This window comes from Vidua macroura, chromosome 10, assembly GCF_024509145.1.
Source record: "Vidua macroura isolate BioBank_ID:100142 chromosome 10, ASM2450914v1, whole genome shotgun sequence".
Classification (NCBI taxonomy): Eukaryota; Metazoa; Chordata; class Aves; order Passeriformes; family Viduidae; genus Vidua; species Vidua macroura.
The window spans coordinates 445,875-462,248 of NC_071580.1; the positions used below are offsets into that span (position 1 = coordinate 445,875).

Here is a 16,374-nt window from a genome sequence, read left to right on the forward strand (position 1 = left end):
AGAAAGGGAAAAGATGCTGAAGTCTTGTAAAACACTGAAACTGCCTTCAGTAAGCAGCAGGTTCTGCTGAGCAAAGCTCGGGCGGTTTCTGTAGCGCCCACGGAGTTATTAGGGTACAGGATTACTGCAGTTTTATTCAGCACATCAGATTTCCAAAGAATCACTTAATTAGAAGCATTAGAAACACGTGCATTTTCACAGAGAGAACGAGAAATGAGAAAAACAGTTGGGGATTTAGGAGGCAGATCTGTGAAGCTGAGAGACCAGAGATGGATGGTGGGCGCTGAGTTTGGGGTGCCAATCCCGCTGTGCTCAGCGCCACAGCTGCCGTGGGGCCTCCCTGGCACCTTGTCTTCTGCAGGCTGAGCACCCCTGGAGCCAGCAGGGCAGGAAGAGAGCAGCTGTTCTGAGAGTTCTCAGGTGCTCCCTGTGTCCTTGCTGTGCAGGATACCCTCCTGCCCTCGCTGCCCGCCCCACCTCCTGGCCCCCGTGCCAGGGCGGGACAGCTGTGCCAGGTACAGCTGGGCACCTGTGGCTTGGGCACTGTGGGGTTTGTTCCTGCTGTGGCTCAGGTAACAAACTGTGGGGTTTGTTCCTGCTGTGGCTCGGGCACTGTGGGGTTTGTTCCTGCCATGGCTCAGGTAACAAACTGTGGGGTTTGTTCCTGCTGTGGCTCAGGTAACAAACTGTGGGGTTTGTTCCTGCCGTGCCTCAGGCACTGTGGGGTTTGTTCCTGCCGTGCCTCGGGCACTGTGGGGTTTCTTTCCTCTCTCCCCTCCCCTGCAGTTCCCAAGGCCAGGCTTGCAGCAGCCCCAGCAGCTCTCTGGTGAGTGTGTGTGGGCACAGTTTGTGTCCCGACATGGAATTGTCTTTCTGGAGACTTTCTGCCTCTTTGCCTGCTGCTAGAGGTACATGGAGGTCGTTCACCTTCTGACAGCTGGACAGATGTCCCAGTGCTTTTGGTGTGGCACCAATGCCCAGTGCTGGGGCACCACTGGAGCCCCACTGGTCCCCAGGGCAGCCCTGGGACTGGGGCTGGAACCCACTCACCTTCCCCAGTCCTCTGCAGGAAAAGTCCCCAAGGAAGTGAGTGCCCCTGACCTCGGGATGAGGGATTTGCTGACTGCTGCACCAAACTCGGGTATTTTTATGTATTTTGGTGCAGTCACCCCCTTTTCTTCCTCCACCAGGTAACCAGCAAGGGGTGAGGCAGTACGGGCACCCGCCCCCCTTCTGACACGGTGGGAGCGGGTGCTGGGGACGCTGGCACTGAGGAGCAGGACGCTGGAAATTCAGTGCACTGGGCATTGCTGGACAGCAGGACATGAGTTCTCTTCTTATTTCAGCCATTGTTTTTTGTGCTGCAGTTGATGTGAATATGTAACATGGTTGTGTTTCGGGATTAGGGTTATTTTTGCTAGTTTGAACTAGATTTCAATATCTGGACTTTTGTGGGCCTATTTGAAGAACGTTGTGACAAATTTTATGAATTTGATGGGTTTTAGGTCCCGTTACTTTTAAAGAGGACAAAAAATGCTGAATTTATTTATTTGTGGGAAACACTTTTTTTAAATTTTAATTTCTTTTTTTCCAAGAACTGCATTGGACCAAACTACTGAACTAAAGGCACTTCTGATTTTAGCAAAGTTAATTTGTTCATTAAAATGTTCACCTCTTTCTTCATTGGCAGAACAAGCATTACTTGAAATCATGTTTATTTGACTGTGATTTTTATATGCACTTTATAGGGTTCTTTGTTTAAAGTACTTTGCACTGAACTCCTCTTGCACTTATTGTGGTTAGAAGGTGCTGAAGTGGGTTTATTGCTTGTGTTAGAACTTAAAGTTTATGTTAAAATCCGCGATGTGATGTTAATAAACCTACTGGGAGCAGCAGGGGTTGCTGTCTGTTCCCTTCCCTCTGAAGCTCTCAGGTGAGGGTCCCAGGGCGCTTGTGGTGGCAGGGGCTGAGCCTCCAGGTCACCAGGGAGCCTCGGGGCGCTGGTGGAGCCTGGCAGGAGGTGAAGCCCACCCGATGGCATCGGTGGCAGATCTCAGCCCAGCTTTCACACGTGGGGGTGGAGGAGCCCCCAGGCCCTTCCCGCAGGTTCAGCTGTCCTGGAGCCAGCAGCCCTTGGGCTGGCATCGCCCTGCTCCTGTCTCCTGTGTCAGCTGCCGGTGGGACACGGCAGGAATCCCCATCCCAGGGAGTCCTGGGCAGCTGTGAGGGACTGCATCAGCAGCTGAGTGCAAATCCACAGGCAAGCTATCAACCAAAACACCACAAACAAACTGTCGTTATTCCTGCGCAAAGAGATTGTAACTTTGCTTGTGTTGAGAGTTGAAAAAGCAGAATAAATTTATTACTATTTTATGTCATTTAGGAGTTAGTCTATACAATTCTTTTTCAATGCATTTATTTTGCAAGAAGGACTTTAAATGTTGGAGCATTTAAAATACTCTGGTAATACCTTTTCCCTGTTTTGTGCTAACTCAATTTGCTTCTTAAACCTACCTGGCTGCTCAGTTGAGGGATCACAATCCTAAATTGAGATTCAAATTGATGTGATTTTTATTCTGTTGAGAAATCTTTAAAAAATGCTTTTGTGATAATAAGAAAGCGATGCCAAGCTGGAGTGATTCTACACCCAGCCTGTATGCATTGGCCTAACAGTGCAGAGCAGAGCTTCCTCTCTTCTTCCAAACTGAGCTGTTCTGTGTCATCTCACAGCTCTGCAGAAAAGACTGTGGCAACCACAGCTGTGCTATTAAAAATACTTCACTACTTGTTACATCATGGATTATTTATTTAAAAAACATACTAAATATTAAAACACATTAAGAAGGTAATCTGCATCCCAATAAACCTGCTCCTCAGTTCCCAGGTGTCCTTGCCCTCTGTGATCCGTGCTTGTGACAGTCATACAAGGTGGGCAGTATTGAAATGATGCAAAACTGTGTCCGTGCAAGAGCTCTCTGGGCACGTTTCCAGAAAATTGCCATGTTTGATAGTCAGTTTGTTATTATTTTGCAGAGCAGAAGTTCCTTAATTTTGCTTTCATTTAAATCCCCTGAACATGGAGAGGACCAATGCCAGCAAATAACGCTAGAGCTAATTTTCCCTTTCCCCTCTCCTTTTGCCCAGTGACTGCAGACTGAATGCTGTGGATGTGTCCAGGCACTCACTTGCGGCTGCCTTCGATTAAAGCCATGGCAAGGATGAGCCCAGCCCGGCCAGCCCGTGTTCCCCACGTTCCTGCTGCGTTTCTGACTCAGATGATGTGCACGTAGGTGACTGCGGTGTCGGTGCCAAGGGGGTTCCTCGCTGTGCACTTGTACACACCAGAACTGGAGGGTCGGGGGTTCTGCAGGAGCAGAGTCCCCGTGGGGTGGAGCAGCTCGCCCCCAGACCCCCGGCCCTGGTGAGCTGTAGAGAGCGTGGAGCGGTCAGGTAACTCCCAGGTGATTTCTGGTTTTGGGATGCCCAGCACGACGCAGTGGAGCTGCACTGCTGCCCCTGGCATGGTGTGGATGGCTGGGGGGGGCCTGCCCATGATCCGCGGGGCGTAGGCTGCGACCGTGACGGGAATGGTGAGGGAGGAGTCTCCAGCATCGTTGTGGGCCCTGCACACGTAATTCCCTGCGTCCTGGGCCGAGGCTGCCCGGATGACCAAGGTGCCGTTCTCCAGCAGCAGGTGCCTCCCGCTGACCTGCGGCCGGTCCAGCACGCGGCCCCCTGGCAGCGTCCACGCCAGCCTGGGCTGGGGGCTGCCCTCGGCCAGGCAGTGGAGCGACAAAGGCTCCCCGCTGACCCCCTTCACCAGCCCTGCAGGGCGGGTGAGGATGTTGGGCTTCTGGGCAACCTCCAGGACCATCAGCTTTTCTATGTAGCCAACCTGGTTGCGGGCAGCACAGCGGTAGCGCCCGGCGTGGTGTCTCTCGGGACTGTAGATGGTCAGGGTCCCATTGCTTCCTGTGAAAAACTGGGATGTCCTGATGCTGCTGGAAAACCGTGTGCCATTGGGCAGCATCCAGCTTATATCCGGGGGAGGGTTTCCATCCGCAGAACAGTTCAGTGTGGTAGTTTTCCCAGGTTTTACTATTATTTTTTCGTTGAAAGGGTTTTTGAACATTGGTCTCCGTAGCATTTCTGTGACTTCCAGCTGCACCACCAGCACAGTCTCTCCCGCATCGTTACGTGCCACACAGATAAAATCTGCCGTGTCTGAGGGCCTGATGTTCCGAATCTCAAGTGTCCCGTTTTTGTGCACCACAATCCTGCTCCCATAATATGGGGCTGTTAGGAAAATGTTATCAGGCATGATCCACATAATCTGAGGAGGAGGTGTCCCTTCCGCCCGGCAGTCGATGTGCTTCTTGGAGTGCCTCACTGCCGTCACCTTCATGATCGTTTTGTTCCTGTATAAACCGTTTATGATGGGGGGTTTAGCAGCCACATCCAGCTTATACAGCTTGGTGTCGTCCCCGCCAGGGTTCCGAGCCACACACAGGTACTCCCCAGCATCCAGCAGGCTGGCCTGGCTGATGGAGAGCGAGCCGTTGGCGTGCAGGGAGTGCCTGTCTGTGGACGAGGAGATCATCTCACTGGAGGGCAGCAACCAGAATATCTGTGCCCTGGGTTCTCCAGCAGCCTCACAGTCCAGCAGGGCTGTGTCTCCAGCTGCCACTCTAATGTGTGTCTTGTAATTGTGCTTTATTTGAGGGGCTGCCACAATGACCGTGACGTGGATCTTCATCTCATCCTTCCCCAGAGTGTTTTGGGCGTAGCACGTGTAGTCTCCTCCTTCTGCCACTCCAGCTTTGTTGAGGTACAGGGTCCCGTTGCCGAAGAGGACGTACCTGCGAGCCCTGTGCCCGCCGTCATCCGCCAGCATCGCGTTGTTCACCACCGTCCCGTCTGGCAGGCCCCAGGATATTTCTGGTGTGGGCGACCCTGAGGCTTTGCAGTCCACTCTGAAATCCTTCCCATACGGCACCAGTTTCTTGAACTGCTGTTTGTGGTCAATCTTGGCTGGTTTCATGGTGATGCTGACTTTCATCAGTATCAGATCCTCCCCAATTCTGTTTCTTGCGACGCACAGGTAATCACCTGCATCCTTTTCTGTAACTGCTTCAATAGCCAAGGATCCATTGGGGTAGACATGGATCCGACTCCCCATTCTGTTGTGGGGAGAGAGAGGAAGAGAATTATGGAAACAAGTGCTGGGGGTGCACACTGAGCACTGGAGGGGACTGAACGTGTTAGCAGCACAGTGCAGCACAGAAGGCCTTTCCAAAGGCACTGTGCCCATGCCTCCTGCCCACCCAGCGTGTCCTACCCTGATGTCACTGTCAGTCTTGGTGTTGTGTGGATGTGAGCGCTGCTGGCTCTGCTGGGAACACCCTGAGCTGGGGCTGTCTCTCCTAAGGTGGAGGTGAAGTGTTACTGTGCGAGGGGTGTGGGGAGACCCCCAAAGGTAGATGTGGCAGAGATGAAAGAAACTCCTCCCTCCTGAGCCCTGCTTCACAAATCTGTTAAAAATAACTTCCCCTCCTCTAAACTGACAGCAGTCAGCCAGTGCATGGTGGCAGGAATTACCTTAATTCAAATATGACTTGTACCTGTTTTGAGACCTCACTCACTTATGGCAGTTGGTGTGATCTGTTAATAGGTCTGTTATTAGATATAGATGCTGTTAGAACAGAAGTTTCATAGCTGTTAATACTTAAGATTTGGTTTAGTTCACAGTGTATTAGTGCTGTAATGGGCTCTTACGTGAGCACCAGAGCAAGGCAGTGTTTGAAGCTCCAAAGAGGAGGAGGAAAAAAAGTGTCATACCTGTGCCACTGGTCCACAACAGCCTTGGAGGGCAGCCTCCAGATTATCTTGGGCTTGGGCTCCCCACTTGCTGTACAGTTCAGAAGCAACCTCTCCCCAAAGTTCAGCCGAGTCAGTTCTCCAGAGGCGATGGCTATTTTTGGAAGGGTCTCTCTGCGCTCCACCACGAGGCTGACCACCCTCCTGTCCGAGCCCGTGGAGCTGGTGGCTATGCACTCGTAGGTGCCGCTGTCGGAGGGGGCCGCGCTGCCCAGCTGCAGCGTGCCGTTGGGGAGCAGGAGCAGCCCGGCGCGCAGCGGCTGCAGCGGCCGCAGCGCCGCGCCGCCGGGGAGCACCCAGTGCACGCTGGGCTGCGGCTTCCCCTGCACCGTGCAGGGCAGGCTCAGGCTCTGCCCCGCCGTTCCTGCCACGCTTTGCCTCCTCTCCTCCAGGATGGTGGGGGGCGCGGCCACCACCTGCAGCCTCACCGGCAGCGCGTCGGTGCCCGCGGGGCTCCTGGCCAGGCACGTGTAGAGGCCCCTGTCGTACACGGTGACCGCCCGGATGACCAGCGTGCCGTCCGGCTCCACGAGCGCTCTGCCGCTGCCCGCGGAGGAGTGCCCGAGCTCGGCGCCGTCTGGCAGCAGCCAGGAGATGCGGGGCGGGGGGCTGCCCTGGGCCCTGCAGGGCAGCGCCACGCTGCTCCCGGAGTGCGCGGTGAGCGGGCGGCCGCGGCCGCCGGCGATGCGGGGCGGGTGGGCCAGCACGGCCAGCGTGACCAGGAGCCGCGCCGCGCCGTGCGCGTTGGCCGCCGTGCACAGGTAGTGCCCGCCGTCCTGCGGCCCCGCCCGGGCGATGGCCAGCGTCCCGTTGGGCAGCACGGCCCAGCGGCCGGCACCGCCGCGGCCCGCGGCATCGCGCCCTGCGGAGCAAGGCACGGAGCAGCGGTCAGTGCGTGGCACTGCCTGGCAGAGACTGGCACAGACTGGCACTGCATGAGAACAACTGCCTGGCACAGCCTGGCACTGCCTGGCACAGATTGTCACTGCCTGGCACTGCCTGACACTGCCTGGCACACATTATCACTGTCTGGCACACATTATCACTGTCTGGCACAGATTGTCACTGCCTGGCACAGCCTGGCACAGCCTGGCACTGCATGGCACTGCCTGGCACTGCCTGCCTCTTGTTGTGTTTCCTCGGACCCAAATACCCTGGCCTGCTCTGCCCTAAAAACGAAGACAATAAGCGATAAACCAGAAAGAAATCAGAGAATTCTGCATATAGAATGCCAAAGCTTCAAAGTCAGGATGAAGCTGAATCTCCAGCAAAGTTTGGATAAAGCACACGGGGCTTTGCAGTCCAAACCTGGCACAGCTGTAACTGGATTTGAGTGGTTTTTACCACATTTTTCTTTTCACTTGTCTCACTGTCCTGGAATAGCAGGTAATGTACAATAAATACTGAATTCTTCCCACAATTGGCAAAGAATTATAATTAAACATAGATTTGATTTTTTAAATAATTTCACTAAAGAGCTCAGAGTCAGCACTAAGATGCTGCAGCGAGTCTCTGTCACTGTTTACAAGTTTACCTTTCACTAATATTTCACAGTACTCTGAAACGAAGCAATGCTTGAGTTTGGTGCACAGAAGAGGTGCCAAATTACAGGACTAATGGAAGGTAAATTCTAGAGAGGTTTGTCAAGCTCACCTGACGGTATCTTGGTCCAGTGTATTGTTGGAGGGGGATTCCCAGTAGCTTCACAAGGAATAAAAGCATCAGAATTCGCCAGCAGAGTGAAAGCAGCCAGTTTCCCTCCGACTATTCTGGGCTTTGAAAAATGGTTTCTGCTTGCAGAACCTAAGGTGATGGGACTGGGGAGGGTGGTGGTGTCTTGATTTTGTCGCCTTTCAGACCAGGCACTGACAGAGCTGTCCTTGTCCCCTCCCCGCGGAGGTGCGATCTGCGGGGGCTGCAGTGTGTTCCCCCTCCCCGTGCCCTCGGGGGGTGGCCTGGGCTGGAGCTGGCCATGGCCCCGCGGGGGCTCGGAGGCTCTCGGGGGCGCTGCGGGCACGGCCGGGGCCGGCAGAGGGGCGCGGTGCTGGGCGCCGGCAGCGGTGGCTGCAGCGGGAGCGCTGGGCACGGCTCCTGCTGGCACTGCGGTGCCAGGCTTTTCCTGCTGTGCTGCCTGCTTTTCCCGGACAGCTCCCTCCCCCGTTTCCAGGCAGGGCTTTTCTCCTGCCGCAGCAGTGGCTCTGGTGTGCTGGGCAGGTGCTGGCCCTGACGTGGCACTGGCTGCAGCAGGTCGGGCACTCGTGGCAGCAGGGGGCTCGTCCAGCCGTGGTGAGGTTTGGACAGCCATGGTGGGAGTCTGGGCAGGGCTAGCAGCTGGTGACGTGGCCAGCTGGGTGTTCCTCTGTGGGTCTGGTGTGGTTTGGAGTGCCATGGGGGAGCTCTGAGCAGTCACAGTGCCAGGCAGTGGCGTGGCTGACTGCGTGTTCCTCCGGGTGCCCGCGGTTGCTGATGTCTGTGTGGCTGCCGTGGGCCTGTGCTGAGGTGCCTGGCGGCTGTCAGGGATCCCCAGCGCTGGTGTTTTGGTCCTGGGGACTGCACTGACGCTCCCAGGGAGAGGTTTTGCAGGGGCAAGGCTCGGAGGCACAGCTGGTGATGGAAGAGCTGTCACCGTGGGGGTGGCTGTGCTCGCTGCAGGGGTGGCTGCAGTGCTCTGGGCTGCAGCCACATGCTCTGGGATAGGTGTTTTAGGAGGCCTCTTCCTTCTCTGACCTCTCCTTCCTCCCACTCTGAGTATTTTACTTTTGGTGACTCTGGTGTCGGTTTGAGGAGTGATAACAAGTGCAACTGTTGGCTTCAAACCCGTCACACCCAATCCACTGGTTGCAGTAGTGGCAGTGTCCTCTGCAGTGACAGGCATGGCTGTGGCAGCAGCTTTTTGCCTTGCACTATGTTTCTGTTCCTCTTCCCTGAGGAATGCTGTGTTTTGATGGGTACCCACGGGGTGCTCCAATGGTGTATTCACGGTGGAGGGGGAAGACAGGGGTGTTTCTGGGCTAAATGGATTGATGGAACTGCTGAAGTTATTTAAGGCTGGTACATTTGATACATAGTTCATATTCACTTGAACACCTGTAGCCACCGCTGTACTTCCTCTGGCAGACCCCGGCCTCCCAGAATTGTATCGGTGCTCTTTCATACTTGGGATACGTCCTGGTCTAACAAGTCGTCTCCGACCAGAAAATTTCCTTCGTCTTCCATAGTGCTGCTGGAGCTGGGGTGGATGTGTTGGAACATCCTGGATAAGCTGGATTTGCTGACGAGTAGTGAAAGTCGAGGCCAGTGGTGGAGTAGGGGCTCCTCCTTTCTGAGTACTGTGAAAATAAATGGGGCCAAATTCAGGGCTTGGTGCGTTGACTGTTGCCACAGGGACCTGGTGATCTGTTTTGGTGGAGACATTATCAATAGACTCAGTAAAAATATGTAACTTGTCTGCTGTGTTTTGGGGAGTTACAGCCCTGCTGGTGCCTGTAGCTTCTGTCGTGGGTGTCCTGGATGCAGACTTTAGATGCTGGCTATTACTTTGCCCAGAATATATTGACTTTTGCACAGCAGGGAAGAGTGTGGCTGTTCCACTTGGTACAGCGGACTGTTTTACACCATTTGCTGATATTTGACTCAAAACAGATCTTTCCCGTGGGTCTGTAGGTTTTGGAAGTGTTTGTGGCCTTTTGCTGGCAGGTGTCACAGGGTGTGGAAGAGGTGAGGGTAGGGGAGTTAATGGCTCTGGGAGCAGGAGAGAGGTGTCCCAGGCAGGAGGGGGATTCGCAGTCTCCTCGGGCCCTGCAGTGATCATGAGCTCTGTTGCTCTCCCCAGAGCAGATACTGGGGATCTCCCTGTTGCTGGTATGAATTCTTCTTCTGGAGATATGAGATCACCAGATGTCTCCTCCTCATCCTCGGGTACCTCTGAGAGCTTATGGACTTGAACGGGTGGTTCTGTTGCAGCTTCTCCTCGTTTGTCTGTCACTGTCGAGTTCCTCTTTGTTTTCTCCAGCAAGGCTGCCCATCGCTGTGGATCCACTCTCCTGCCTGAGGAAACAAACTGTCTCCTGTGTCCCCTGAACCGCCTGCCTGTTCTGTCTCCGTAGGGCCAGTGAGGCATTTTCCCGTGGCTGTTCCTGTGACGCGCGCTCTGCGCGCCCTGGCTGCTGGCTGCTGATGCAGCAGACTCCCCGTGAGCTCTCAGGGTGGCTGGAGTGCCTGAGGGATGTCTCTGTGCTGCAGCAGAGCGCAGCAGTTCATTGCCAGAGCCTTCTTCCCACTCTCCCAGAGCTCCATGCTTTTTCTTCAGAGCAGTTTCTTCCTGTCTCATCAGCACTTGGAAAACCAAAAGATCAACGCCGTACCGGTTGGCTGCCACGCATCGGAAGTAGCCCACATCTCGCTCTGTCACCCCTTGTATTCTCAAGGTGCCATTGGCAAAAATATGTTTGTTTCCACCAGAGTGTCGGAGAATTGTGTGCTCAGGGAGCACCCAGGTAACGGCAGCGTCCGGAGCAGCCGTGGATGTGCAGGGGAGGTGCAGTGTGCTGCCGGGAGCAGCCGACAGCCGGGCTCCATTGAGCCTGCTGTGCTCCACGTGAGGATCCAGCACCGTGATTCGGAACGGGAGCGCGTCGGCGTCCTCGTGGTTGGTGCTGATGCAGTGGTAGAGCCCCGAGTCAAACACGTCAGCTGTCCGCAGCGTCAGCACCCCGCTTTTGAGGACTATGATTCTCCCATCTTCGCTGATGTGAGGAGCTCGCACTTTGCTGCTGTCGGCCAATATCCACTCCACGGCGGGAGCCGGCTCTCCAGCTGCCTGGCACCCCAGTTCCACGGTGCCCCCGACCAGCACCGTGTGCTCTGTTTGGGTGCTGTTGTCCCTGGAAATGATGGCCCAGTGGTGTCTCACCCAGTCTTTGTCATCGCTGGGCAGGGCGAGCTGGGCCTCGGTGGCGTAGCGGACGTGCAGCGTGCTGAGCGTGGTGGCTGTCCTGTCCAGCTGCAGGGACACGTGGCTCTGCATCAGCCAGGCTGGCTCAGCTCGCAGCTCAGCCTCGATACTGGTGAAAAGTTCATCTTTCTCACTGATGATCTGCTTATATTTGCAGGTACTGAAAGGCTCGTCAGCTGTCCGCGCAGTTCGCTCCAGTTTCAAAGGAGAGTTGCTGTACAGTGCCAGGATGCTCCACAGCTGCTGGATGTGTCCATCATCGATACCACACACCAGGAATGCTGAGAACGAGGTTTTGAGCACTCGGCTGGGGCCATTTTTGTCAAATGAGATGGGAGACATTTCTTTAGGTCTCTGAACATTGCAAGCCATGTTGCCTCGATTTCCTGCTTGGTCAGTCATATTCAAAACCACAGATCCTATCGGAGCTATCAAGTCCTTGGGAGACACGAAACTGAAATCCCCATCATCTGGCACCGTGAGGTTTCTGGATTTCAGGGAGTCATGGATGACTGGCTTAGTGCAGGTGAAAGATGCAGAAGGGAGATCCACTAAACTTTTCCCATTATGAGTTTTGGGACTAGCACAGACTGGGCACTGCTGGACACCAGAACTTCTCTCTTTTCTGCACTTTATAACATCTGAAGGGAAGAAAACTTCAGTAAGTTTCTGTGCTACAAGTTTTAGTATTAAAAACGATATATAGCTACTAACAAGTGGTTCTTTTGAATAAAACAAAACCAAAGATTGAAGTGACATGTGAATGGCAGCAGCAGAAAAAGTCCTAGAGTCCCCTGAGTTCCTGAATTTCTTTTTACAGAATCAAGTGCAATGTGGCTCTTGCTCTTGCCAATTCCACAAAAGTTAGCTTGTTCCCTGTGGATTCTCCCAGTGACAGAAACTTTGGACTGGTCAAGGAAAATTCTCCATTAAGGAAAGCTGCACTTGGGAATGGCCATTAGATTAATTTAATCTGGGAAATGCAGTGGTATTAATCTCTTTATCTTGATTGCACACACCTAGACAAATCCTATCTTCCAGTCTTTTCTGGGAGAATAAATAGATGAATAAAGGACAGTTGCCTGTATCAGGAAGAGTAAGATTCTACAACAGGAGTAAAGAGCATAAACAAAGCCTTCAGCTCACCTGGTCTCTCCCGGGCCCACCTGGCGAAGCCCTGCAGGCTGCAGTCGCAGGACCAGGGGTTTCCGTGGAGGTAAATGCTCTCGAGCTCTGACATGTAGGAAAACATTTCTTGTGGAAGTGAAGTCAGCACATTGTCAGATAGAGAGATGTGCTTCAGGAAGGATATTCTGAATATTTGACTATAGCGCAAGGTGACAAAAGTGTCTGGATGCAGCTGCTGAAGTAAATTTCCATCCAGGTGGACCAACCTCAAGGAAGTGAGCCCATAGAAAACATTGGGATTCACAAATTCAATTTGATTGTGGTCCATATGCAGCCGTACCAAGCTGTTCAGGCCATAAAATACATCCTGCTGAAGCACTCTGACCTTGTTGTAACTCATTTTTAAGACCTGTTCATGAAAAAGTAACAAATGCATAATATTAAGCCATGTTAAATTATAGGACCCCTAATAAATGCTGCTGGAGGTTGCTCTGTGCAGTGAAAGTTCTTCACCAGACCAGGAATGCCAGGTAACTGGAGTTTCTTTAAATAATTGTTTATATGCAGTGTGTTAAGTTTCTGCACAGTTTGGCCTTTTTTTCATGAAGTCTTGAAAGGGACAGGATTGTACTGAAGGGAAAGGGAAATCCCAATGGAAAAAAAATCCTCAAAAAGCCCCAAACTGACTAACTAATTAACAATGACAGGTTTTCTTTTTCAGACACAGTAGTTGGAGCTTTGCAATCTTCTCCTCTGTAGAAAGAGAGTTTTGACTGCAGTTGCCTGCTAAGATACAGATGAGAGATATCCAGCAATGTGTTTGTCATGCTTTTTCCCCTGTATCGAGTGCCTACCTGGGAAGGAAAGACATTTCCCATGAGGATTTTGAAGGCCGTTGACTTTCACGTGAATAAGGTAAGAAACAGGAAACCGAAATGCTGCAGGAGGCTGCTCTGTGGCTGCTTACCAGTATCACTGAGAGTTAAATCATAACAAAAAGTAACACTGGCTCATTTAGTTCTTACCTGTAGTGAACGTAAATCACTGAACACCTTCTCAGGGATCGTGCTGATCTCATTGCTGTGCAGCATCAGCAACTCCAGTTTCTCCAGGCCAGCAAAGTCCGTGGGGCTGAGTTTTCTCAGGCTGTTGTAGCTGTACAGGATGGGTTTAGTCAGCCCCAGCTCACAGCTTTTAAATCCAACCAACCCAAAACAAAAGAACCACTCTTTGGGAACGGCTAAAGGTAAGCAGCACTTCCCCTTGCCAAGAGGAAAGTAAGTCATTCCTTCATGTTGGCACAAAAGGTGGTCACTTTTCCAGGACAGGAACATTCCCAGTGGATGGGGTGAGTGACAGCAAGCATGAAACACATCTGTCTGTGTTCACTTCGCTGCCACTTCAGTGAGAAGCTCCTTGTACATTTTCTGCAGACACATCTGGATGGTTCAAAGGTTTTGTGTATCAAAAGGGACACACAGATCAGACAAATACTGCTGATGGGTCTCAGCATTTGATTTAAGAGAGAGGACACTTGCTGGAAACCACATGAAGAGGTCAGACAAGCCTGGGTGTGATCTATTCCCTGCTCCTTTAACCACACAGAGAACGGAGCCACCATGGAAGCTGACATGGCCGGACAAGTGACATTTCCCTGGAACTCAGCAGATGAAAGCACAGACCCTAAGGCTGTGGGACATCCTAAGTGACAGAATCACAGAACATGCTGAATTGGAAGGGACTCAGAAGGATCACCAAGCCCAGCCCTTTAGTGAATGGCTCACAGGGGGATCTAAGCCCTGACCTTGGCGTTACATCACAGCAAAGTCTGCAGATTTTAATACCCGTGCTCCTTTTCCAGACCACTTTCTGAGCTCTGGACTACCCTTCCCCAGAGAGAAATCTATTTCAGTCTTCTTCCAGATTCCATGCTACAGACACAACATATTCAGGTAATATAAAGGAAAGTCAAGTTGAAAACTTTCTGAAGTTCTCATGTGTCCTGTGGTAGATCCCCAAAATTTCTCCTTACTGTGGGTGGTCTCGGGCTCTGCTGGCTGTGGCTGCAGCCACTGCTGAGCACTGCAGAACATGATAGACTTACCTATTGCTGCGGCTAATTTTTAGCCCTAAATCTGGAAGGTTAATTATTGCTGTGCAAAGTGTTGGAAGGCAAGCTGAGTGCTCAAACGCCGCAGCTGCACGTACCCCAGGTTGATGCGCTGCACGTCCGGCGGGATGCGCGGGGGGACGGCGGCGAAGTAGCGGAAGGTGCAGTGGAGCTCGGCGGAGCCGTGGCAGGCGCAGGGCCGGGGACAGGCGCTGATGCCCGGGAGGGTGGCCAGGCAGGCGGCCAGGAGGGTCCCCAGCCAGCGGGGCCGTTCCCTGCGCGGGGCCCCCATCCTGCGGGGATCCTACGCTGCCATCGGCAGCAGCGGCGGCGGGCGGACGGGCTCCTGCAGGGGAAGCAGAGCACGCGGGCGCTTACAGCGCTGAGCCGCTCGCGGTTAAGCCATAAGCAAAAAAGAATTCTTAACTTGAAAGAAAAACCCGCCCAGAGCCAGCCCCCAAACTCTCGGGTTTCCCCTCAGCGACGGATCTGTGTCATGACCTAGAGCGTTGTCATTTGACAGCTGCCCCGCTGTGCCCCTGCCCGGCGCGATGTGCCGGGAGCTGCCGCTCACAGGAGAAGCTGGAATTCCGCCGGGAACAGCCGGGGAAGCTGCAGCCGGTGCCCGCCGTGGATCCCAGCTGCGGACCTGGCCCGGCTGTGCGGAGCGCTCCCGCCCCCGCCGGCGGCTCATCCCCCGGAGGCGCCTCCACACGTCAGCTCCTTCCCCGCCAGGAACTGTTCCAAGCAAAATTAACTCATTTCGCATCCTTGCACCAACCCTCCCCGGGACCGGCACCGGCCGCGCGTTCCCACCTGCGCGCTCCCCTCCGGGGACGGGCAGGGCCGAACCCGCCACCGACTCCTCCTCCCGGGGACGCTGCCGGCCCGCCCGGGCTCCCCGCGGCCCGATCGGCACCTCTCGCTGCGAGGCGGGGACGGGAGAAGCGCCCGCCGCCGCCGCCTCTGCGGGGATGCTGCGGGACCGGCACCGCCGCTCCCTCCGCGCCCCGCACGGGAACCCCGCACGGGAACCCCGCACGGGAACCCCGCACGGGAACCCCGATCCCCCGGCCCCGCACGGGAGCTCCGCATCCCCCAGCCCCTCACGGGAACCCCGCATCCCCCGGTCCCGCACGGGAGCCCCGCACCGCCCGGCCCCGCACGGGAACCCCGCATTCCCCGGCCCCGCACGGGAACCCCGCATCCCCCAGCCCCGCACGGGAGCTCCGCATCCCCCAGCCCCTCACGGGAACCCCGCATCCCCCGGCCCCGCACGGGAGCCCCGCACCGCCCGGCCCCGCACGGGAGCCCTGCATCCCCCGGCCCCGCACGGGAGCTCCGCATCCCCCAGCCCCTCACGGGAGCCCCGCATCCCCCGGCCCCGCACGGGAGCCCCGCACCGCCCGGTCCCGCACGGGAACCCCGCATTCCCCGGTCCCGCACGGGAACCCCGCATTCCCCGGCCCCGCACGGGAGCCCCGCATGCCCGGCCCCGCACGGGAGCCCCGCACCGCCCGGTCCCGCACGGGAACCCCGCATGCCCGGCCCCGCATCCCCCGGCCCCGCACGGGAGCCCCGCTTGCCCGGCCCCGCACGGGAGCCCTGCATCCCCCGGCCCCGCATCCCCCGGCTCCGCACGGGAGCCCTGCATCCCCCGGCCCCGCACGGGAGCCCCGCATCCCCCGGCCCCGCACGGGAGCCCTGCATCCCCCGGCCCCGCACGGGAGCTCTGCATCCCCCGGCCCCGCACGGGAGCCCCGCATGCCCGGCCCCGCATCCCCCGGCCCCGCACGGGAGCCCCGCTTGCCCGGCCCGCCCGCCGGGGCTCGGCTGCCTCGCACACAAGGAGCGTTTGCTGTCCGGGCTGTTCGTGCGCGACCCCCGCCAAGAGCGGCCGGTGACACCTTCAGCTCGGTGTTGGAGGACAAGGTTCCTCTCGCTGTCGGCGGCGTCTGTCAGTGCTTCCAGGTGCTTTTTTCGGCTCAGAGGTGTCTGTAACAGCCACAAACTGACAGCACCCTTCTGCTGGACGTGTGTCATTCTAGGGCAAAGCCCCTTCTAGGAGGAGTTCGACTGGAGATGTAAAGGCAATACAAAACTTTAACGATAAGATAAAGCCTCGAATGTATTTTTAAAGGTTCTAAAGTTGTTCAGATGAGTTCAAAATCAAGTGTGAGCTGTGGGAGCTCAGGAGGGGTGGCAGGAATGGGGCGTTCTGTGCAAGCCAGTTAGAACTTTACTGGTGGAGTTTGCTGGCTGGGGTTTGTTACCTCAGGGGTTGCCCCAGTGAAACAGGGCTGGT

The 16,374-nt window shown here is 55.3% G+C and overlaps 1 protein-coding gene across 2 annotated transcripts; it reads right to left on the reverse strand.

The window, feature by feature from the left end:
* Positions 1-2,785: 2,785 nt before the first annotated feature.
* Positions 2,786-14,656, reverse strand: IGSF10 (immunoglobulin superfamily member 10). Of its 2 annotated transcripts, XM_053986608.1 has the most exons (7): positions 14,571-14,656; positions 14,168-14,415; positions 12,985-13,114; positions 11,978-12,368; positions 7,531-11,472; positions 5,839-6,739; positions 2,786-5,180 (listed from the first exon to the last, which is right to left on the reverse strand). In XM_053986608.1, the coding sequence occupies exons 2-7, from the start codon at positions 14,359-14,361 to the stop codon at positions 3,272-3,274; spliced, it is 7,467 nt and encodes a 2,488-aa protein (XP_053842583.1). In that variant the 5' UTR covers positions 14,362-14,415; positions 14,571-14,656; the 3' UTR covers positions 2,786-3,271. The 2 variants fall into 2 exon arrangements, with proteins under 2 accessions (XP_053842583.1, XP_053842582.1); XM_053986607.1 differs by lacking the exon at positions 14,571-14,656 and having other exon boundaries at positions 14,168-14,498.
* Positions 14,657-16,374: the final 1,718 nt, after the last annotated feature.